Source organism: Aspergillus thermomutatus (genome assembly GCF_002237265.1).
Source record: "Aspergillus thermomutatus strain HMR AF 39 chromosome Unknown NODE_118, whole genome shotgun sequence".
NCBI classification, from domain to species: domain Eukaryota; kingdom Fungi; phylum Ascomycota; class Eurotiomycetes; order Eurotiales; family Aspergillaceae; genus Aspergillus; species Aspergillus thermomutatus.
In genome coordinates, this window is record NW_020798167.1 from 22,323 (window position 1) to 43,659 (window position 21,337).

The 21,337-nt window shown below is 49.9% G+C and overlaps 8 protein-coding genes across 8 annotated transcripts; 3 read left to right on the plus strand and 5 right to left on the minus strand.

Moving 5' to 3' along the window:
• Nucleotides 1-4,881: 4,881 nt before the first annotated feature.
• Nucleotides 4,882-5,750, minus strand: CDV56_103796 (eukaryotic translation initiation factor 4E; the record flags this gene model as incomplete). The annotated part of the gene is made up of 3 exons (XM_026757415.1): nt 4,882-5,349; nt 5,411-5,482; nt 5,541-5,750. 3 exons carry the CDS (start codon nt 5,748-5,750, stop codon nt 4,882-4,884), a joined length of 750 nt encoding a protein of 249 aa, XP_026613713.1.
• Nucleotides 5,751-6,596: 846 nt separating this feature from the next.
• On the minus strand, nt 6,597-7,366 carry SYM1 (Mpv17/PMP22 family protein; the record flags this gene model as incomplete). The annotated part of the gene is made up of 5 exons (XM_026757580.1): nt 6,597-6,640; nt 6,698-7,003; nt 7,087-7,192; nt 7,243-7,297; nt 7,356-7,366. The coding sequence occupies 5 exons, from the start codon at nt 7,364-7,366 to the stop codon at nt 6,597-6,599; spliced, it is 522 nt and encodes a 173-aa protein (XP_026613714.1).
• A 537-nt stretch (nt 7,367-7,903) lies between these two features.
• RPS2 (40S ribosomal protein uS5) lies at nt 7,904-8,918 on the plus strand (the record flags this gene model as incomplete). Its single annotated transcript, XM_026757712.1, has 3 exons — nt 7,904-8,167; nt 8,338-8,595; nt 8,661-8,918. The coding sequence occupies 3 exons, from the start codon at nt 7,904-7,906 to the stop codon at nt 8,916-8,918; spliced, it is 780 nt and encodes a 259-aa protein (XP_026613715.1).
• Nucleotides 8,919-10,615: 1,697 nt separating this feature from the next.
• On the plus strand, nt 10,616-12,285 carry CDV56_104367 (cytochrome P450; the record flags this gene model as incomplete). Its single annotated transcript, XM_026757986.1, has 4 exons — nt 10,616-10,727; nt 10,799-10,833; nt 10,897-11,709; nt 11,758-12,285. The coding sequence occupies 4 exons, from the start codon at nt 10,616-10,618 to the stop codon at nt 12,283-12,285; spliced, it is 1,488 nt and encodes a 495-aa protein (XP_026613716.1).
• Nucleotides 12,286-12,761: 476 nt separating this feature from the next.
• Nucleotides 12,762-14,267, plus strand: CDV56_104570 (uncharacterized protein; the record flags this gene model as incomplete). The annotated part of the gene is made up of 3 exons (XM_026758189.1): nt 12,762-12,879; nt 12,974-13,703; nt 13,763-14,267. The coding sequence occupies 3 exons, from the start codon at nt 12,762-12,764 to the stop codon at nt 14,265-14,267; spliced, it is 1,353 nt and encodes a 450-aa protein (XP_026613717.1).
• A 424-nt stretch (nt 14,268-14,691) lies between these two features.
• Nucleotides 14,692-15,817, minus strand: CDV56_104724 (opsin family protein; the record flags this gene model as incomplete). Its single annotated transcript, XM_026758343.1, has 5 exons — nt 14,692-14,773; nt 14,832-14,966; nt 15,020-15,507; nt 15,556-15,622; nt 15,675-15,817. 5 exons carry the CDS (start codon nt 15,815-15,817, stop codon nt 14,692-14,694), a joined length of 915 nt encoding a protein of 304 aa, XP_026613718.1.
• Nucleotides 15,818-16,607: 790 nt separating this feature from the next.
• On the minus strand, nt 16,608-19,646 carry CDV56_104893 (isoleucine--tRNA ligase ISM1; the record flags this gene model as incomplete). Its single annotated transcript, XM_026758512.1, has 1 exon — nt 16,608-19,646. One exon carries the CDS (start codon nt 19,644-19,646, stop codon nt 16,608-16,610), a length of 3,039 nt encoding a protein of 1,012 aa, XP_026613719.1.
• Nucleotides 19,647-20,019: 373 nt separating this feature from the next.
• CDV56_105158 (UPF0183 domain protein) lies at nt 20,020-21,264 on the minus strand (the record flags this gene model as incomplete). The annotated part of the gene is made up of 1 exon (XM_026758777.1): nt 20,020-21,264. One exon carries the CDS (start codon nt 21,262-21,264, stop codon nt 20,020-20,022), a length of 1,245 nt encoding a protein of 414 aa, XP_026613720.1.
• Between the last annotated feature and the right edge of the window lie 73 nt (nt 21,265-21,337).

Consider the following 21,337-nt stretch of genomic DNA (forward strand, 5'->3'; position numbering starts at 1 on the left):
GACCGACCTTATACTCGCGCTGGAGGGAGGAAATGAGGGCCAATGCGGGACCGTCTTATCTCTGATTCACTCAGTCAGGCGAGCCGCGAACCCTCAATTGCGCGATCGGCGGAGAATTGAAAGGGCTCCGCGTCGTTTGTGTGTCTGAGAAACTCTGGACGCTGGACACTGGGGACTGGGATAGTGTGGCAGGCGAAATCAGAAAAGGGAAGGCCGAAATGTCTTGGCATGCGGCCAATGTAACCTCATAATCCGCATTTTGTGAGCGAAGATATGACAAGCAGTGTCAAGCATCAGCCGAGCAAAGGCCAATCCGCCTTCTGATTGGCTGCGGGATCTGGGCCTCGCTTTTGATCTTTTCTCGAAGACCGGTGGCACCAATTAATTTCACCCAATCAGCTCCCTGAACCAGTCGGAGCTTACCGGTGGAACCGCACGAAATCTTTGTTTTTCGCCTCGTGGCTATTGCCCACTGTGAGTCTGTGGCCCTGTGCAAGTCCTTCCGTTATCAGCAAGAAATAATCGGAGAAATATCAGGATAAAAGGTGCGGAAAAAGGAAAAAAAGAAAAAAAAAAAAAAAAAAGGATTTTTTTCCATAGTAAATTCAATTCATGGTTCTGCCTTTTTTCTTCTCTCTCTTCTTCTTTCCTTCTAAAAACCTTCGAATAAGGTACACCATCAGCTTGGAGTTCGAAAGCCCCGGTATCACTGTCCCGTACAAACTGACCTCGGTTAGGTTGTTTCTGTGCCGTGGTTTATCCGACTAAAAAGTGCGTGCATCGAAATGCGAAATAGCCATTTTTCCTTGCATGTCGGATGATTGGACTGTTATTGCCACCGGGGGACATTCCGCATCCGGTAATTAGGTAACATAAATGTCGCTGACAAGGGCCATCAGCAGGGTTTCCATCCACCCTGGCAGATAAGCACGGCATCGCCCATTCGTAGCACTGAATGAGGGATTGCAATCGTCCAATCGATGCTTGCAAAAGTCTCAAGTTCACTTTTGGTCTCGTCGAGGTCTGGGGCCAACGTCGAATCTCCCATTTCCCCCGCCCCTGTACGATGGATGATGGATCACCATGACACCACTTGATCGTGTGCACGCGTGTAACGTCGGGGCACCCCGCATGCTAATCATTTCCCAAGACACATTTGTTGCTGTCAGCATCCATTGATAACCGAGTGAGCCGTTCGAGATACTGGTAGCTATCTGTTTGGGTTCATTATGCGCCGGTTGTAAGTGGTCATGTCTCAGAACCTGGACTTCACCTTGCTTGTTTCCAGCTGGGGAAGATCCTGTAGCTTGTGAAAGTAGACATTTCATGCCCCGTAATCAACTCCATAATCCGTAGGTCTTCCGCTTGCAACGTTACCCCAGGTTGCGGAGAGAGATCACAGATCAGTCATTTCGTATCATACCCCATTCAAATGTAACTGCCAATGGTCATTGCCACCGCTTTGGCGATTCTTGAACTCAATCAATATTTCGACATTGGACAGGTGTACCAATTCCCTGGCGAGATGAGGCCACGCAGTCCGTCTCATTCTGTCTATCTTGTTCGGCGACTTAGTAGCCAGCCGTCTTGGTTGAGGCGCCGCGAGGGTGGAGCTGGAGTTCCATCGGGCTTCCGATCGGTTCAAACCGCGCAGACAGAACGACAATGAAAAGGGGGTCTGATCATTGTTAAGGGTTGCCAGTAGTACCTAGACTCATTATTATTATCATTGTGTCAGTGGATGGTGGTTGGTTCAATGTTTTTTGAGTCCAACTCGCTCTGCGTAACCACCAAGCAGGGAGAAGGTCAATTGAGCAATTGGTCCCAAGACGTTTTCCCATCATTTGCAAAGAAACAAACAAGAATGAGCAATTTCAACACTAAAAATCATCAAGAGCCCAGCACAAGCCCCTAGCCAGAGGCAGCGACCAGGCGGGTTAAGTATTCAAGCCTTATCTGCCAGCCCGCTCTCGCTCCGACTTCGCCCTCGAGCCAGAGGATCCGGTCCGTCATCGCTCGTGCACTCGTCGAACTCTAGCTACATAGTAGCCATCGCTTCCACCCAATGCAAGTGCTGCTCGTGATATTTCGCCCGAGTATTCTCCTCTCGGTGTCTTTCCGCTTTGGTGACTCCAGCGAGTCAAGCCTGGCGGCGGCTATCTTCCACCTCCCGAAGGGCGTGATAGCGTGTCTTGCTGCCTATCAGCGCGCAAGCCAACTCCAAGATGAGGCAGCCACCGGCTGAGTGATCTCGCGTGCTGAGATTAGACCAATTGGCTCTTTGGGGGGTCATGCTGCGCCAGCGTAGAGTCAACTACTGCGTACTGAGAAGCCAGTAGCATGTACGTACCGACACCGGCACGATCATCGATGGCGTGCTTGTCGGTTGTCAAGACTCCAAGAATCCCAAGACTCTGAGTTTTCTTGACTTCTTGGCTATGAGTCTAATCCAACGCCAGTGTCCAATTGCACATGCTGACCTCTAGGCGATAACATTGCGTTGATTGGATCGGGGTGGAAGGGTGATCGCGTGCTATTTTACTCTAGCCTTGAGCATCGGACACAACCTTGCACACCATGTGGCATTTTGCACCGTCCGCTCTGATGCAAATCACTATGATCTGCACGTGAGCTATAGACGTTGGCACTATAGAACTCAAATGACTCCAGGCACAGTCCTTGACGGCACTCGGCTTTGATTGTCCTGTTGACTTCCTCGAGGCGATCACTACTGACCTCTCAGCATAGCGCTACACTTTACTCATGAGCTCAGAGACGATATCCTGAAGGCATGGAGTGCGTCTCAATGTGCATCTATTGACTCCGTACGGGGCACGGATACGGAGCACAGTTGTCGACGATGATAACGATTCAGTTTCATGGATCCACCCTCCGGGCCTCCACCGCGATCAAGATCATCGAATGCTGATCGGTGACTCACTGCCAGCAGTCTTAGTTCACGTCGCTTGTGGTAGGTCAACATCTGGAGTTCAAGAATTAGGCTCTGTTGCACGGAGCATGCCATCCTGTAACCAGCTTGATGTCGCTTGTTGCTCAATTGCTTCAAGCGATATGCCTGCTTCGACAACGACCTCGCCTTCAGTTCAAAGGTCTGTGGATGCCTTTTTGGGCATTTTGCAGGCTACTCGTCGATATCGCCAGTGTTTTGGAGTAGTTGGAGTAAGCCCCCGTGAGTCATTAACATATACCGGCCACTGTCCGACATCGGGGCTGTGGTAATCACGTCAGTTGAAGTGTAATTACCTCTACTAGTCCAATCGACATAGAAAGAGAACTTGAGCAGGACACTCTGTGTTCCCGGATTCCATGGTAATAGCCATATGTGGATCTCAGCCTGTCAATCATCGTAATGCTCTAAATGACTCGGAGCACTCCGCAGAGTATGCGTTTCATCCAAGTCTTACATGAGCTTAGCTTTCCCTGGATAGTGAGAGTGACCGACTAACACGATCACATCCTTTCTTGTATGAAACAACACCGACTCAGAGACCTGACAGAAAACTGGAAACAGGACCGATCGTAAGACGGTTAGGACAAGGCAGCCAAGGAGTGTTAATATTCCAACACATTGACACTGACAATTGCCTGCATATATCACCTTATACCTCGCGGTGTACAATGAGTCTCCCTCTATACGGGACATAAGCACATTCGATTCGATAGGAAATCGGTTTCCAAATCATGATGTTACCTCACGAATGAGCTCCGACGGGATATATGTTGTCTCCAGCACGCAAGCAGCGACACTCCGAATCTGAACGGAGAAAAGCACATGCAAGACCACATCAACATACAAGTTGATCTCATCAAGAACCGCCTAGAGAGTGTAGAAGCTAGCAAACTACAGCTTACTATCCAGGACTGTCCAAACAATCCGACAATCCATATAAACCGATGTGAATCTGAACAACTAGCCACCCACCAACCAAGCCTAAAAGTCCTCAGAAGCAGAGAGCAAGTAGACAAACGGCCTGCGTGTAAGGACTATTCTGGAGATGAGAGAAAGAAGAAGAAAACAGCCATTTTAAAGCACCTAAGGCGAAGTGTATATAGCTGGGTCGAACGGCAACGGAAAAGGGCAAGAAAAAGAGAGATATGGGAACAGGATATTCGGCTCCTGATCAAACCAAGAGCGACAGCGATAGGGAGTGAAGAATAATAGCAACGGTGCAAAGGATCAGGAAGCCAGTGTTGGGGTCAGGGCAGGTTGACGGCGATGGACGAAAATATACTGGGATGGAGGAGGGAGAAAATAGGAGTGGCAGACGTACTCTTTTGTAAAGAAGCAGTTCCTGGAGGCCAGCCAAACATTCATCCGTAGAATATTCGGCTTCCTGCTGCCTGCCTTCAGCATCATTATTTCTAATAGTCGAGATATTGCCTGTTGCTACTCCTACAAGCTTCCATCTCGAGGAAATTACAGGGTGAGAAAGCTCATCACCAGATTTTCTGACTTAGAAGGGAAGGAGTCCGACAATAGAATCATTATTCCCGTATCCGGTATCGAGTATTTATAGGAACTGTTCGAAATCAGGACGGCACTTTTGAGTACAAAATGCGAAACAAAGACGCTTTTTTTTTATCTTTTTCTTCTTCCTTCAATGGACCCAGAGAGATAATGGTATAAACTCGTCAGAAATGCGTTTTGAGGATAAGATACACATCGCCAGTGGCCACAAGCAAGCCATCGAAGCAAAATGCTAAAAAAATCCACATGTGGGGGTCGTCTCCCCGGATATTCTGTCCCTCAAGCTATCACTTCATTCGTCATCGTCCGTAATCACAGAATCATCTCATTAACGCCGAAGAGACATTCCTCTTGTCATCGTAAGTCGATATGAGTATTCATGCAAAGGCCGTTTAAACGGTGTACTTGGCCTTGGCTCTAGTGCTACCGCTGTGTGCGCTGTCTGTGTGCCCCGAGAACTCAACGACATCGGCTTCCTTCAGGCGTAGCACCTCCTTGAAGCGCCGACCGATGGCTTCGAGAATCTCCTTCCCTTGAGCGGGTGTCCGGCCATTCTTGTCTCCGGGAATGCTCTTGCCTACCGTCCGTGTCCACAGACCAACACGGTAAAATCCCTTACGCACGTTCACGACAACACCCATAACCTCGTTGTCGCCATCGTTCTCAAGAGTCTCGCCGATAGCTGCCAGTTGAGCGTGAAGCCAAAGATCATCGATCGGTACGGAGCGCTTGTCTTTGAACGAGTATGACCACTTGCCACCGTGCTTGTTCTGGGGGTCTTCCCACTCTGGCCTGATGCCCTTCTTGAAGAGATGGTAGTCTGCCTTGAGACCCAACTCAGAAGTCGGTGTGATGTTGTTCTATTCAGTAACACCTAGTCAGTATGGCTCACCGGTCAGGATCGATAACAAAATAACGTACGTAGATACCCCAGAATTCCTCAACTGAGTTGAAAGTCACAACCTCCTTCAACAGGTCGTTCCAGTTGTCGCCCTGCAAATCAAACGGTGTTAGTGGCTCTACCATTACATCGCTAGCTATCACCACGTACCTTGCCACTGGGAGGCTTCGTGAACCAAAGAGTCCATTCGTGCATGAGTGGATGCTTCACGTTGAAATTTTCGGGGTCGTGGAACACTGTAACAGTGTCGCCATTTGTCTGCTCGATCTTCTCGGTCTGCTCCTTTTGTTCGGTAGCGGCGCCAGGAGCGGTGTTCTCGTCGTTCACCGGTACAGGACCGTTCTCTGCGACTGCAGCCATTGTGATTATGGATTATAGATGTGAGACAAGAAAGTAAATTCGTAAGAGGCTCGGTCGAGCGATCTTTGAGCGCGGGAGAGAGATACGTGAGTTGTCGGAGGGGCGAAGAAAAGTCTTGGTGTCAAAAGTCAATTTTTGACGGGGTCGCGAGGAAGGAGCGATCCAGAGGCGAATGTCCAAGAGGGTAGAGGTGGAAGAGAATCAGCTTATGCGCGGGGGTCACGCAGTCGTTTGTTGTCTGCTCCAGGCAGAATCACGGCGGTAGTCGTGTGTTGGCGGTGTTGCAGTTCTGCGAAAATAATGATGAAGTTTTGAAGCGTTTGGAGATGCCGCAGCTTGGTGAAAGTGCTACTTTACCCTTTTGGGACTCGCCCCCTTTCTAGGCCTTTAATAGGCTGGCGCCCAGACCTGAACCCTAACAAAGAGTGCTGTAAGATCATTCATCTTATTTTCAAGCCGATTTTGATGTTCAAGTGATATCCCAGCAGGCCTAGATATTGACCTCGTATAGATATACTCATTCTATTCTAAGACGAAAGAGAACCGAATCTAAGGTAAAATATGAATGAGCTTCGCAGAATTCCCCCTTACCTTGTGAGAAACCGGCATGATAAATATCAAAAAAAAAAAAACAACCATGACGACCAGCCTCAAAATCCAAGCATTGTAAGAATCAGATATTGCCCCGTTTGTACCAAGGAAAGTCTTAAACATTGCGCCCATACGAATGAGTAAAATGAACCCTCTATCAAACCAGCAAGAATAAAAGAAATGGACCAAAGATAAACGCTAGTTATCCAGTCAAAAGGGTATCCTAAACGCAATGCTTCCAATGTTGAAAAACACTTATTTCTCGCCGCTGTTGATCAAACTCAAGAGGCAGTTCCAGCCTGATCCAGACCCATTAGCGAGGTGAAATCAAGATGATTGAGATGGACAAAACTCACCTAAGCTAACCACATTGACGACCAAAACCCGGTACTCTAGAGGCACAATTGAGAAGTTGACGCCCTGGACCCACGGCCAGATAGTGAGGTTCGCCTTGTAACTGGGAAGAAAGCTGGTACGCCATTTCTCGATCGGGTCCGTGCCTTCCATGATTGCCATTGATGTCAGGAAACAGGTTAGGTGGGTAGGAGTGAAGAGGCCTTGGTCTGCGATAACGCGCGCAACGATCGTAGCTTTGTGGCTCTTCAGAACGACGTTTCGCTGAAGGAAGCCGAACCATGTGGTCGCGGCCGGTCCGAAGATTGCTAGATATCTCTTGATTAGCAACAGACGCAACAGACTAAGAATTAAGGAAGACGGGAGTTCGTATTCCGTGGCAGGAACTCACCTCCTCCATACAGCGCCATTCGTCCAGTTCTTGCCATGTCGTGCTTATCGAAGCCCTTGCGATCAACAGCTTGCTGTGCCAGAATATCTCCGCAACCAAAAAGCACCTATTTTCTGTCAAACGATATCAATTCGAGCGTCGCAGGGGAAATCATACAGCACTCGTTACGCTGGCCGTGAGGATGGGCTGCTTAGCCAACTTGGTCTGATACCTAGAATAGATCTTAGCTCCATCAATCGAACGTAGATGCCGGTTCTATGTAGACCTACCACCGCAACATTTTCGACGTAACAAAAGTATCTAGGAGTCCAATTGACGCGGATGGTATCAGGAAGGATTTGAGAAAGAAAGATCCCTTTTTAAAACAGGAGAACAGAAGGCGACGATGAGAATTCCAAGAAAAAGAAAAACATGGGGGAGCAGGTGATAAGTATCGAGACTCACCCCGATAAGAGCAATAATGGGGCTCAACCTTGGAGATTTAGTGACCGCAATGCTCAAAACAGGAAAACATGGACAAATCAGCGCCACGCCCGCAAACTATTGGAGAAAAACATCCCAAAATGGGAGCCCACCCGTCACATGATGCGGGTCTGATCGGCTTACCGTATTGGGACCACGCGCTAGGGCATAGGGTTACCGCTCGTAGGGCTTGTTGGCTCGCTTAGCACACCCGCCAGCGAAATTTCCGTAGGGCCCAAAACAGCTGTGGATAGCGAGCAAAGTCAACCTCGACGTCGACAACCCCTCCGAACGACACCTCCCGTCCGTTACACCTCTCCCCCCGGTTCATTCTCAATCGCCATCAACATACAAAATGGCTGACGCTCCCCGTGGACGTGGAGGATTTGGCTCGCGCGGTGACCGTGGTGGTGACCGTGGCCGTGGCCGTGGTCGTCGTGGTCGTCGCGGCGGCGCGAAGGAGCAGGAGAAGGAATGGCAGCCCGTCACCAAGCTCGGCCGTCTCGTCAAGGCCGGCAAGATCACCAGCATGGAGCAGATCTACCTGCACTCTCTGCCCGTCAAGGAGTACCAGATTGTTGACTTCTTCCTGCCCAAGCTCAAGGATGAGGTCATGAAGGTACGAAACGAAACAATTCCATTCGCGTTTAGCCTTTAGAGAGAAATTGTGCATGACAAGCTTTGTGGATTGTGGAAAAATAAATCGGATTCTCGTAACGATTGGATTGGGCGAATCTGGGCGATATACTGGGGTGCAATTGGCAGTTGCTGATGGTTATGAAACTATAGATCAAGCCCGTCCAGAAGCAGACCCGTGCCGGTCAGCGTACCCGTTTCAAGGCCGTCGTTGTCATCGGTGACTCCGAGGGTCACATCGGTCTCGGTATCAAGACCTCCAAGGAAGTCGCTACCGCCATCCGCGCCGCCATCATCATTGCCAAGCTCAGCGTTCTGCCCGTCCGGAGAGGTTACTGGGGTACCAACCTCGGTGAGCCTCACTCTCTGCCCGTTAAGCAGAGCGCCAAGTGTGGTTCCGTCTCCGTCAGAGTACGTTACAATTGAATCCGATAGCTAGACTTTGCAGGATGTCAGATGTCTAACCGCGACAATAGCTTATCCCCGCTCCCCGTGGTACCGGTCTCGTTGCCTCCCCCGCTGTCAAGCGTCTCCTTCAGCTTGCTGGTGTCCAGGACGCCTACACCTCGTCCTCCGGTTCCACCAAGACCCTCGAGAACACCCTCAAGGCTACCTTCCTTGCCGTCGTCAACACCTACGGCTTCCTCACCCCCAACCTGTGGAAGGAGACTAAGCTCATCCGGAGCCCTCTGGAGGAGTTTAGTGATGTTCTGCGCCAGGGCAAGAAGTACTAATTTAGTGCTGTGACGGGATAAATTTGCATGACTGTTTTTGATCGGACTATTTTCCTACGGGTTCCAACTTTTTCTTTCTTGGCTGGAAGAACGGGGACGCTGGACAGGACTTCATTTCGATCACGCTCGGCTACGCTACTTATGGTGTCCATGGATGTATTTATCACGGGAAGGGAAAACAAAAGCAAAATAGCGTGGAGTCAATAAAGCTACCCATTCGCCAGTCATGACCACTAGCCTCGTTCCTTGGACAGACATCAGGAATCATCCCTCCTAAGGGCTGGATCATTCGAGGTCATTGGTCCCTCTGTCCGAAGAATGCCTCCTGCCCACGGGGTCCCACAATGTTCGTAGATTGTCTCGAAAATCGAAGGCAGTATTATAGCAAATGTGTCAACGCTACAACTGCGAGCATCTAGACTTGAAAGGTCAAGCTGCCTGCTTCTAGATGAGGAACCGATATTGATCTACAGAAGTTAGACACTCCATTCATAAATAGAACACTGGGAGTGGTGATTTGTCATTTGCTGTACTGTGGTGTAATAGCAACCCCTGCAGGCTGAAGGGTCGAATCACCCTCTCCTGTTTGATTTCCAAAAGCGATAGCCTGAGGAACGAACCACTTGCTTATCTGGCTTGGACAGCGCTTCGAGTTGTTAGTATGGTTCATTCTTCGTTCAAGCGGAGATATATATCTCTATCATCCTTTGTTGCACAACGCAATATATCAGCCCACAAAGATATAATGACAAATATATTTCCATCCATGATGTTTACGTCTTGAGCTCTCTGTAACATTCAAAGGGCTACATGGGACATGATCGAGTACAATTCGACTCGCTGTGTCTAACAGTAACTCTATCTCCCGCCCTGGAGCTAGCAACAACCTCGACTGACAAACAAGCCTCGAGGAAGTCGACTATCGCGGTAGCACTGTGCCTTAATAGCATGCCTCTGATTTGAAAATGGCACTGAGTATTTCACATCCAGACGAATGCCCCTGTGAGCGAAGATACTTCAGTCTGCCAGACCTCTCAGTGACGAATGCCTATGCTCAGAGCTTGCAGATCGCCTTTTCATGGCCGCAGAAACAATGCTGAAATCCTTTCACTTCTCGAGGATCTAGGATAATAATAATCGCTTCATATCTTCATGACTCGTGGAACTTTATGCGCAGTCTGCTATCGACCAGCAGCTCGCATTCCGATCTGTCCAATGATATGCTGAATGTGTGACTGTTGTGATAGCCCTGCATCTCCCATATGATGACCTCGAGCGGGGCGCTTGAGCTCTGATCTCCTCTATTTCTTTATAAATTGTTCAGCGAGACCTCTCACTATCCATTTGGTACATGAGACGAGCAAGCTGTATGGCACTGTCTATTCTTCAGCTGCAGAGGGTCTGCTCTAGCTAGCATGATCTTGTCTTTAGTAATACTGGGCCTCGCAGGCCTGTATGCTTTTGACTACTTTCGTCGTCTATTCAAGAATCTCCGTCTGGCTCAGCGCACAGGTCTTCCATATACTGTGTTGCCTTTCTCCGGGAATAGTTTGCAGGTGAAAATACTGCTCAGTATTAGATGGCTCCCACATATCATCAACTACTGGCTCCCTGGCTGGCTAGCCGATATCATAAATGACGATACCTATGATTATCGATGGACTGTCAAAGATCGACGAGCAAAAAAGCTTGGGAAAATGTATCTCGTTGTCACCCCGGAGAATATAGTCTGCCATATTGCAGATGCTTCCCTCGTCACACAGATATGCAACGCACGGCAAAGCTTCCCCAAGCCAGTCTGGCAATATAGTAAGCTCTGCCTTCCGGCCACCAATCACCTGTGTTATTGGTTCTTGCACAGGGGCTAACGATGCAAACAGCAATGCTCAATCTGTACGGACCAAATCTAGTCACAGTAGGAGCTGCATTCTTGGACTAATATCTTTGAGACTTTAACTTACTGGCTGACTCGGAATAGTGTGAAGACCAAGCTTGGGCGCATCACAGGCGTCACGCAGCACCCACCTTCAACGAGAAGAATAATGCACTTGTCTGGCAAGAGTCTATCCGTCAGGTGACAGAGATGCTCGATCACTGGCAGACATCAGGCACATCAGGGAAGCTGCAGGGTTTCGTGGTAGCGAGTACGAGAGGAGACCTTCTAAATTTCAGTCTGAATGTCCTCTCTGGTGCCGGCTTCGGGATGAAACTTCCCTTCAAGCCATTACCACAGGAGTCGACTAACGACCCTAATGACATGTTCAAAGATACGGTAAAGCCCCCGGAGGGATTCAGCTTCACCTTCCGGTCTGCCGTGGCGTACATGAACCTAAGAATCATGACAGTAGTTTTGGCGACTTCCATGCCGAGATGGATCCCTAGAGCATTGATTCCATGGCTCAAGTCGGACTTTGAAGCTCATAGGGACTTAGAGGCTTATTTGCGAGAATTGATCAGCACTGGTAAAGCGGAGAAGACAGCTGACAGCAGTCAAAACTTGATCCAGGGACTGTTGTTGTCCAGAATCAAGGAGGGAGCAAGTGGGAGTTCGAAAGGCACTGGCTTGACCGATTTGGAAATCATTGGGAATATGTACATTTTCACCATTGCGGGACACGAAACCACGGCAACCTCTTTGAGATTTACTCTGCTGCTCTTGGCATTGCACCAGGATGTCCAAGACTGGCTATACGAAAACATCCTCGAGGCAACTCACGGCGAGCCTGAAGACGTTGCTTACTGGGATTATCATCGCATGTTCCCTAAGCTGATTGCGCCGTTATGCGTGATGGTTAGTCCCAAGCTAGTCATTTTGCACACTATTCTAACCCGTATACAGCTTGAGGTCCTTCGCCTTTACCCCCCGGTAGTGACGGTCCCTAAAAGCACGTCTGAAACCCCAAGTCCCCTCAACTATCAAGGCAAGCAATACCTTTTACCGTCGCGAGCCAATGTCAACCTGAACGCAAATTGCCTCCATTATTTAGAAGAATACTGGGGTCCAGATGCTGCAGTGTTCTATCCTCAAAGATGGGATGCAAGAAACCAGAACAGCTTTCTAGCGAAGAATGCGTTGACACCAGGACTTGCTGCACCTGGTCTAGAGTATCCTATTATTCACAAACCGGTAAGGGGAGCATTCATCCCTTTCAGCGATGGATTCCGGGCTTGTCTGGGGAAGAAATTTTCCCAGGTCGAATTTGTTGTCGTGTTGTCAGTCCTTTTCCGTGATTATAAGGTCGAACTTGCAGATGACAGCCCAGAAGCTCGTAAGGATGCTGAAAGAGTGCTGCAAGAGAGTGTCTCAGTGTTGACGCTATCGATGAGAGAGGATGTCCCACTGCGGTTTCAGAGGAGAAAGGACTAGCGATAGTCAATGAGGTGAGCCCTTGAGCTGAAATTTGAGACGCTTGAAAGACAACAACGGACAAGGCTTTGTATAGTTTGTTTCATAGCGCATTTTGCTCTACTTGAACAAGAGAGACTATCTACAATCAGATACTATGATCAATTTTGTGAAAGCCTACCGGTAATGATGAAATGATTTATGATTTGGGCATGGCAGAAGGGTCTTCGATGGCCTTGACACTTCCCCTAATGAGAGTACGACAGAAATGATATTCACTGCCAGCCATAGCGCGCACCTCACAGGAATACTGACCAAGGTCATAAGCCCGTTTTTGTTTCTATCCTTCTTCTCAAAGTTGTCAGTACAACAATCAATGTTCCAACCTTGCTTGAATGTATGCCACCTATCTGATCGCTTTCCATCCCCAAACTCATCTTGATCTTGGGTTAGCCCTCAAGACCAAGTCTGAATGAGCACAACATCTCACTGCTGGGATGGAAACAAACAGAATCGAAGACTTCCCTTCGCACTGGAAAACAACTCTCCTCGGAGAAGCTTTCTGGAGAGACGCAGAGCGGTTCAACCAGCCCATCAACGACAGCATCGAAGCAAGTAAGCTCCTCCTTCCTGTCTGAACCTGCCAACAACATACCGCAACCTTCACTCCAGCAATGAATGCTCATACATTGTCAACATAATAATCTAGATCGCGGTTCGACTTTACACTTGAAGTTTCCTTTCAACCTGACTCCAGCAAAACTCCCGCATATCGAGGACGTGGCGAAGGAAGTAGAGGTCGGAAAGAAGCAGCGCCGTCGCTTTAGCATGAGCGATGCGCTGAGTCTGAATTCGTTCTCCTCCAACGCCCTAAGTTCCCTCTCTCAAAGCCGTCTCTTCAGCAAACGCTCACGCTCTCAATCTCGTTCACCGACCCGAGCCCCGAGTATTTCGTCAGAAACCCGCCGCCGCCGCTTCCTTCGCACTCCCTTCAACATGGCAAGTAGCAGGAGAAACGAGAAGATCGAGTCCGTCCTGGCTACCCCCACACCCCAGGAGCCAGGAACACCTGCAAGGCCTCTCATGTATTTCCGCGGCGGAGCAACCTGGAACTGCCTACCGAAGGACCTGGCCGCATTAGGAATCGACGTCTTCTGGCCCGTCAAAGAGGCTCAGGACGTCGAGGAGAACGTGCTCGACATCGAGGAAATGGCGCCGCTTTGCCAGTTTCGCAACCTGCGCGTGCTGAAGATCACGGGGATGATGCAGTCCTACCAGAAGTACATCTGGCAGGCCGCCTGGCTCAACACCGAACTCGAGGAGCTCGAGCTGGGAATGGCACTGGAGCCTCGAATCCGTCGCAGGTCTAGTAAGAGATGGCCCTACATCAAAGGCGGCTGGACGCTCGACACTTCACATTACAGCGAGCCTGTTTACTAGTAAGCCACCCCTCGATCCCAGAGCACTAAAGCAGGACACAGACTAAGAAGCTCAACAGCGGCCACGCAGGCGATGGAACCCTCGATCCAAAAGTCGGAGCCGGCGAGTACCTCGACAAAACCGCCATCGAGAAAGCCAAAGTCCGCGCCATGGTCATGGGCCGTACGCTGAACCGCCTCTCCATCAAGACCCTGACTCTGACCGGCTTCGTCGTCGATGCTGACCCATTTATCCACTGGTTCGACCCTAAGCATCTCAAATGCATACACTTCAAGGACTATTGCGTCGATGCCGGCTTCTACCTCTCCTGGCCGATGAGGAAGGTGGTGATCCATTACCCGCGCGATGTCTCAATGGAGCCGGTGCCCGCTCGCAGGATCGACCCGCTCAGGGAGCTGAAGGTGATCGAGCTAAAGGGCGGGAAGAAAGTCGGGGAGATGCCGTTCCGTGGTTCTGAGAGCTTTAAGCAGCTTCCTCTGCGTAACCCGTTCCGGAAGAAGCACTCCGTCAAGAAGCAAGACGCAGATGAAGAGAGGCATCAGGGAAGAAAGGCTCACCATTAACGAAACGGTATCCTCTACCTTTCTCGTGGCTGCAGTCTGAATCTGTGTTATCCCAAGATGCTGTAAATAATTGAATAAACCGAGAGGAAGACCTAGCAGCTTTGCCATTGGAGCTCTGTAGCCGAGCAGCAAGTACTCCACATGAGAAATTGAAGAACCCTATTTTGTTCAACCTATCAAAACGTATTATACATTCTTTATCATTACCGATCATCAAAGCTGACAGTTGCACCGACTAATCGTGGATACATTCGGACACAAAATACCAATCCCTCAAGGAAAACAGGCCACTGATGCATGTTCTCACAATCCCAGTCCGCGTTTCTTGCTCTCACTAGAGAAGCCTTCGTGGTAATTACTTGCACTTTGTGCAACTTCTGCTGAACCCATGGTTCATTTGATTGACGAAGCAAGCATTTAGGCTTTACGCTCCATCTTCCTCACTGATTCGAATGGCTCCTTCGTTTCCGACGCCACTGGACCAGAATCCGTCAACGTAGAGAGAGCTGAGAAGAATTAGTTTGATATCGTCATGCATGAGCGTCGTGCGAGACATGTACTTACATTCCCTGAGCGCTATCGTGTGCGATGATCAACCAGTACCCAAGCAAGCCCTGAGTGAAGATGTCATAGATGGCGAAGACAACGGTCTCGGTATCAACATTCATCTTCAAAGCCAGGACACCGGCCGCGAGAGCACTAAATACGTCAGTTACTCACTATCACATGGTTCCAAGAGAGTGGTAACATACACTGGGTACAGCACTTTGACAATCAGAGTCACACCAGACAAAGACGCAAAGAACCGTCTGGTCTGTGCATCCTTGTTATTCGCCGCCTTGCCTCCATTGATTGCAATATGGTAAACCATAGTCAGGTACCCCAGGGCGCTGATGGTGAACCAGACCCATCTGCGCGAAGTGTGGCCCGCGTAGGTGCCAAGCAGTCCGGAGCCCAGCATAACATAATCGGCCGCAATGGCGACGAGCAGATGCGCTCCAGGAAGGCCCGATACCAACGCCAGGTTGATGAGGGAGAGTGGCTCGGTCAGGAACCAGTTTAGGTAGCGTAGCCACAATACCTGGCGGAAGTGTTCCTGCGTGGTATCCGGGACATGCTTGTGGACGTGCTTGAGAGAGTCGTGTTTCCAGGCCATGCCGCTTCCCGTTGCGAGGGCGAGATAGACGATGAATGAGACGGTGGTCATGAGGGAGACCAATGTGTGGAAGACGCGCTTGGACTGCGATGCGTGAGTTTCAATCCATGATTACGACAGTTCAGTACATACCAACGGCACCCGAGCACTAAGCGTGTAGAAGACCAGTGACGAGATTCCCATGAGAACCGTAACCACCCTGAGCTCATTAGCCCGAAGATTTTGACGAAATCCGTCGAATAGATGCATACCATAATGTCCGCTTGCCAGTCATTCCAAGTTCCTGGAAGATAGGAGTATCCCCGGGAATGACAGTAGGCACTGGACCTACTGACGAGGTCGTAGTAGGCAAGGGCAACGGTTGCTTCGTATGAGACATCATCGAGTCGAACATCTTGAATAGTGTAGATTCGTGGTATTGCCCCCAATTGTATTCTTCAGCGTCAAGAATTATGGCAGTTCCAATCTTTATAGCTCGAAGGAGGATGCTCAATATCCGATCTGATCTGGCACTGGATAACCAAGTTCGATGATCGACACATCAAAACGAGATTCACTCCCCGCTAATCATCAATTTAAAAGAGGAGCTTTCGTGGCCCTCCGTGGCATGATTGTCGTCATGTTGCCCGGATTCGTAGTCTGGGGGAACTGATTTGCGGGTGTTACGAGGGGCAGTCGTCATGCTGACCTCGACGGTGTCGTCATCAAAACTGGGAAGAGCAAAGCATTTCACCACCAATAATATTCAGAAGTCACAACGCATGTAAGGACCTTGGTACCTATAATCGCCAATGTTCTAGAGCGGATGCAGTAGCTGGATGTTGGATTGAGATGCGGACGGATATGAGGGGTTCTGGTCACCTGAGCTACGACTACCTAATGTCTTTGCCACAGCGAAGTTGGCAGCATCATGCCACTGCTGCCTAGTCTCCTCTCAAGGACACCCTTGCCTGCTGTACTAAGAACATGAAGCTCCCGTTTAGATAGGCTAGGTATCATTTCAATCCCTGGCGTGACGTGGGATCCGCATCCGTTGCAATACTAAATTTGGAACTAGAATAGAGGGGTTATTGTACATAATCAAGCTCTGGAAACTATAGTACATAGCTAGGCTCGGTTAAGAGCTGAATAGACGAATAAGGAACTAGTCATACACTCAATCAACGTAAGGGGTAGTAGAGACCTTAGGCAGTGCCATTAGTAACACTCTCGCCAGGAGTCGACGCATCGCGGTCTCGCACAACCTCCTCGCAACGATTGCACAGTGCGCCATCGCTAGCCTGAGGTTCTGGGACAACATAACGCCAGCAACGAGGACACTTATCCGCCTGTGGCGTGTAGACGTAAACAGTTCCCTTTCCTCCACTGGGAAGTTCATACGCATCGCTGTACTGCCACTCTGCGTCAAGAATGGCAGCCGGGACAGGCTCTCTGTGCGCCCCGAGGGTAACCGAAGAGACAACGAACAGATCATTGAGCTCGGACAGATTGCGTCGTAGGGCGAATCCGGTCGAACTGCCCTCAGGTAATATGATATGGACAAAGGATTGAAGTGAAGAGCCCAGTTGCTTCTTGCCTCTCGCTTGCTCTTGCAAAGCCTTGATGACCGAACTGACCCCTACGATATCCTGATAATCGGCCTCCAGAGACTGGTTCAGCCAGTCGGGAGGAGGCGTCGAGGCTACACGCTTCAAGGGGTGCTCGCATTGCAATTTGATGGCTTCTGGGGTATGTTCCCAGGTCTCTTCCACAAGCAAGGGCGTGATGGGAGCCAGTATTTCCTGAAGGTAGTTATAGATGTGGAACAAGGTCGTCTGAGCGGCGCGTCTGCTGGTGCTGTTTTCTCCATAGGTATAGAGACGGTCCTTGATGGCCTCCATGTAGAAGGCTGAAAATTCAAGGTTGGCCCACCGGTTCATTGCGTTCACAGCCTTGTAGAACTCGAAATTCTCGCATGCTTTTTGACAAATGAGGACCATCTCGGACAGATGCATAAGCGCCATGCGGTCCACTTGCTGTAACTGGTTGTATGGAAGTTGGTCCTGTGGCCGGAAATCTGACAGAGCACCCAGAAGAAGCTTGAAGGTCACGCGAAATTTGTGCAAGCTGGTGTTGACGGTCTGAAGCACTTGTTTACCTATCACGACGTCCCGTGTATAGTCGCTGCTTGCAGCCCACATTCGAAGCGCATCGGGTCCCAAAGCATCATACACTGGCTCTTTGACTTCTTGTTGCTTCTTCCCTTTGCCTTTCCTCGGCTTGAGAGGGGGCAAAAGAGTTCCGTCCATGATCGACTGGGGGTGAATCACATTTCCTATTGACTTACTCATCTTGCGTCCTTCTTCGTCGAGAGTAAATCCATGAGTGATGAGATTCTTGAATGGTGCTCGAGGCGTAGCAGTCTGCCCTGAGGCAAGCTGATGGGAAATATATGTGAGAAGCCCGGACTGGAACCAGCCGCGGTGCTGGTCGGTGCCTTCTAGGTAAACATCCGCAGGGTATCCATCGCGAGGAACGGTATCGAGCTCTGTCCAACTTGTACCGCTATCGAACCACACATCCATGGTATCAGTGCCGCGCCTGTAACCGGATCCGGAATCTTCTCGCAGTGTCGGCGGAATCCACGCAGGGTCATTCATATCGTCAGTCCACCATGCATCTATGCCTCGTTCCTCGATGACAGACATGATGTGCGAGACGCTGTCCCGCGTGAGCACAGCATCGCCTGTGGCCCGATTATAGAGGGCGGGAATTGGGACACCCCAGGCACGTTGGCGTGAAATGCACCATTCGCTACGATTCTTGACAAAGTTCTCCAGACGTTGCTTTCCAGAACTAGGCACAAACCTTACATCTTCCAAAGCTTTTACTGCGCTGTGACGGATGTCGGCCACATCCGCAAACCATTGTTCAGTTGCTCGGATGATGATCGGAAGCTTCGATCTCCAATCGTAAGGATACTTATGCTCATACTGATGTTGTGCCAGCAGGTAGCCTTGCGACTCAACGTACTCGAGCACCGCAGCATTCCCTTCTCCAAGGACACTTTTTCCACTCAGTCTTGCTGGGTCACTGGGCATGGCCTTGTCGGTGAATTTACCATGATCGTCAACGGGGGCAAACGCAGGAATGCCACGAGGAACACAAGCTTCGTAGTCATCCATACCATGACCAGGGGCACAATGCACAAGCCCTGAACCAGAGTCGGCAGTGACAAAATCCGCAGCTATGATCGGCTGAGGTTCCGCATCAATTGACTTGAAAATCGGTCGATACTTTGTCTGCTCTGCTAGCTCTGAGCCACGAATAGATGGAATGATAATAGACAGATCCTCCTTCAGCATATGTTCCAGGTACTCAAGCCGCGATTGAGCGACAAGAAGCTGACCGTGAGTATCCGACTGAACGATCGTATAATCCAAGGATTCGTGAACAGCGATCACAGCGTTGGCGGGAAGCGTCCAAGGCGTCGTAGTCCAAATGACGGCACTGAGATCCTTGAGCTGTACCAGAGGGTCTAGAGCCAATTGTGGTGGGACTGAGACGAGAGGGAATTTAACCAGGGCAGCGGTGGAAACATGGTCGTCTTTGTATTCCAACTCGGCTTCCGCAAGCGCTGTTCCGGTAGACGGTGACCAGTAGACAGGTTTAAACCTTCTATAGATCAATCCCTTATCCACCATCTCACGAAAAACACCAAGTTGTCTTTTCTCGAATTCCTTGTCCATAGTTTTCCAATGGCCCTCCCAGTCGGCCATCACGCCAAAGCTTCGAAAGCCTTTCATCTGTTCTTTGACTGTCCGCCCCGCCAGCTTACGTGCAGCTTTGCGAATAGCAGCGGCACCGATGGATCCCCCGTTACTTCCAAGCTCTTTCTGAAGCTCAAGCGCCTTGAGCTCGATGGGTAGTCCATGGCAATCCCATCCGGGCACATACCGAACGCGCTTCCCTTTAGCCAGCTGCACTCGGCAGATTATATCCTTCAATATCTTGTTGAGAGCATGTCCAACGTGAAGGTGGCCATTTGCGTAGGGGGGTCCATCATGCAATACAAATGGTCGGTCGGCGGGCCTTTCACGGCGCTGCCAGGCGTAGAGCTCATCGGTGCATCGCTGCAGGTATTTTGTCTGGTCGGCCGGCGTCACGCGTGCGGGGAATGTTGACTTGGGGAGTTTCAGCGTCGACGACCAGGACCGAGTGAGCGACCGCGGCAATTCCGGCATACTACCGCTAAAGCATATCCCGCCTCGAAGTGAAGTTGATCGCGTGGAGGATTTGAAGGAGTGATGAGCGGAGTTGAATGAGAAATAATTGTGGGTACAGATCCTCGACGGATTTGCGGCCAATCGGAGAAAAAAAGCAGAGCTTCATGCCTAGGTAGAACTCCCAAGCTGATATACCTTACTATGTCGACCTTTTGCAAAGTCACCAAGTTGACGATTTTTTTGGATAAACCCATCAATTCTGTTATAATGTGCAATCCCATTGAGAAAATAATTAAGGTATCATCTAATCGGCAATGTCGTGATTCATAAAGTGATGGCCGAACTTGATAACCGAACTCCAGACTCCAATCTATACCATCCCAAGCAGCAGTCAATATATGGTCAAGCAGCTCACAGCCCCATTCTTCATCACTTCGAATAGTAGCCCTGGAAAGCCGAATAATTCTGTATTACCCAAGCCCCCATCGTGACCATCATGGCCGTTTCTGTGTCCTCTGGCAGTAGTTTCCTCCCAACCGCCGAGGAACTCGACACTACTCTCAGGACTGTCTCCCCAACCACGATTCAACACCATGGGCCGTTGTAGAGCTCGCTCCTCCGCAGCGCTTGCATAGGATCCTTTCCAGACCTCCCTCAACCTCTCAGAAATCCTGTCGTACGGGGTTTCGGATGTCACGACATCACCTGACGGATCGAGACTGATCGTCCAACGACTACGTCGATGACGGTTAAAGGGATATGAGCCTGGAATATTCCCGTGCAGTATAATCTTAGTGACGACAAGTTGGGAAGAAGGTGGTGGAGGTGATGTATCGGACAAATCAGATCCCGGAAACGCAGGACCGACGGCAGTGGGATACGAGATAAAGGCATCAAAACCGTGATGAAAATAGTTAAGGAAGCATTCAGTAGGGAGCGACGAAGGGTCGATATTACTGACGGGGGAAATCTCCTCATCTGAGTCATCAGTGACGCTGTTGCTCGAAGATTGATCCGTGTCAGTGACATCGATCCCCCTACCCGGGGGAGGGCTCATGTGCAGCGTATCTGCTGCACTATTATTACCGGCTGCCCGGTGAATGGATATTCTCCGGTCATTCTTCCGATAGATAGCATCAGGTGGTCCAAACTCAGCAATGAGATCCTGTGGAGTTGTTTCTGAAAGTGTGATACAAGTAGGAGGACTAGATCTGCGGACTACCTCCATTTTGCCGGCGCCGAAGATGATGAACTCTTCAACCTCATCTGAGACGATATCACGGTTCCTGCCAACTAGTGCTGGAGACCGAGGATATTGCGGCTGCTGCGAGAATAACTTATTCCGAGCCTCGGGCCATGAGGCGCCCTGGAATATAGCCATGGATGTCGCCGGCAAAGCTGCTGATGAAGAAAGGAGTGCTACAAAGTCACACTGCTCTGACCAGGCAGAATTCTGTAGAGGGAACGAGAACGCAACCCCTGGATACGAGAGCACATATGTCCCATATGGCGAATGACCATCATTTGGAGGTGTATATTCGCCCGGGTATGAGGGCCCGAAGAGGCGATTGTAGATATGACGAAAACTAGGACCTTGTTGTGAAACGGCTTGTTCTTGCGGCTTCACGCCCTTCATTACTTCTTGATTTTTGTAAACCAAAGTAATTTTCGAAAAGTCCAGCACCTCAATCAACCGTAGCCTTTGATCA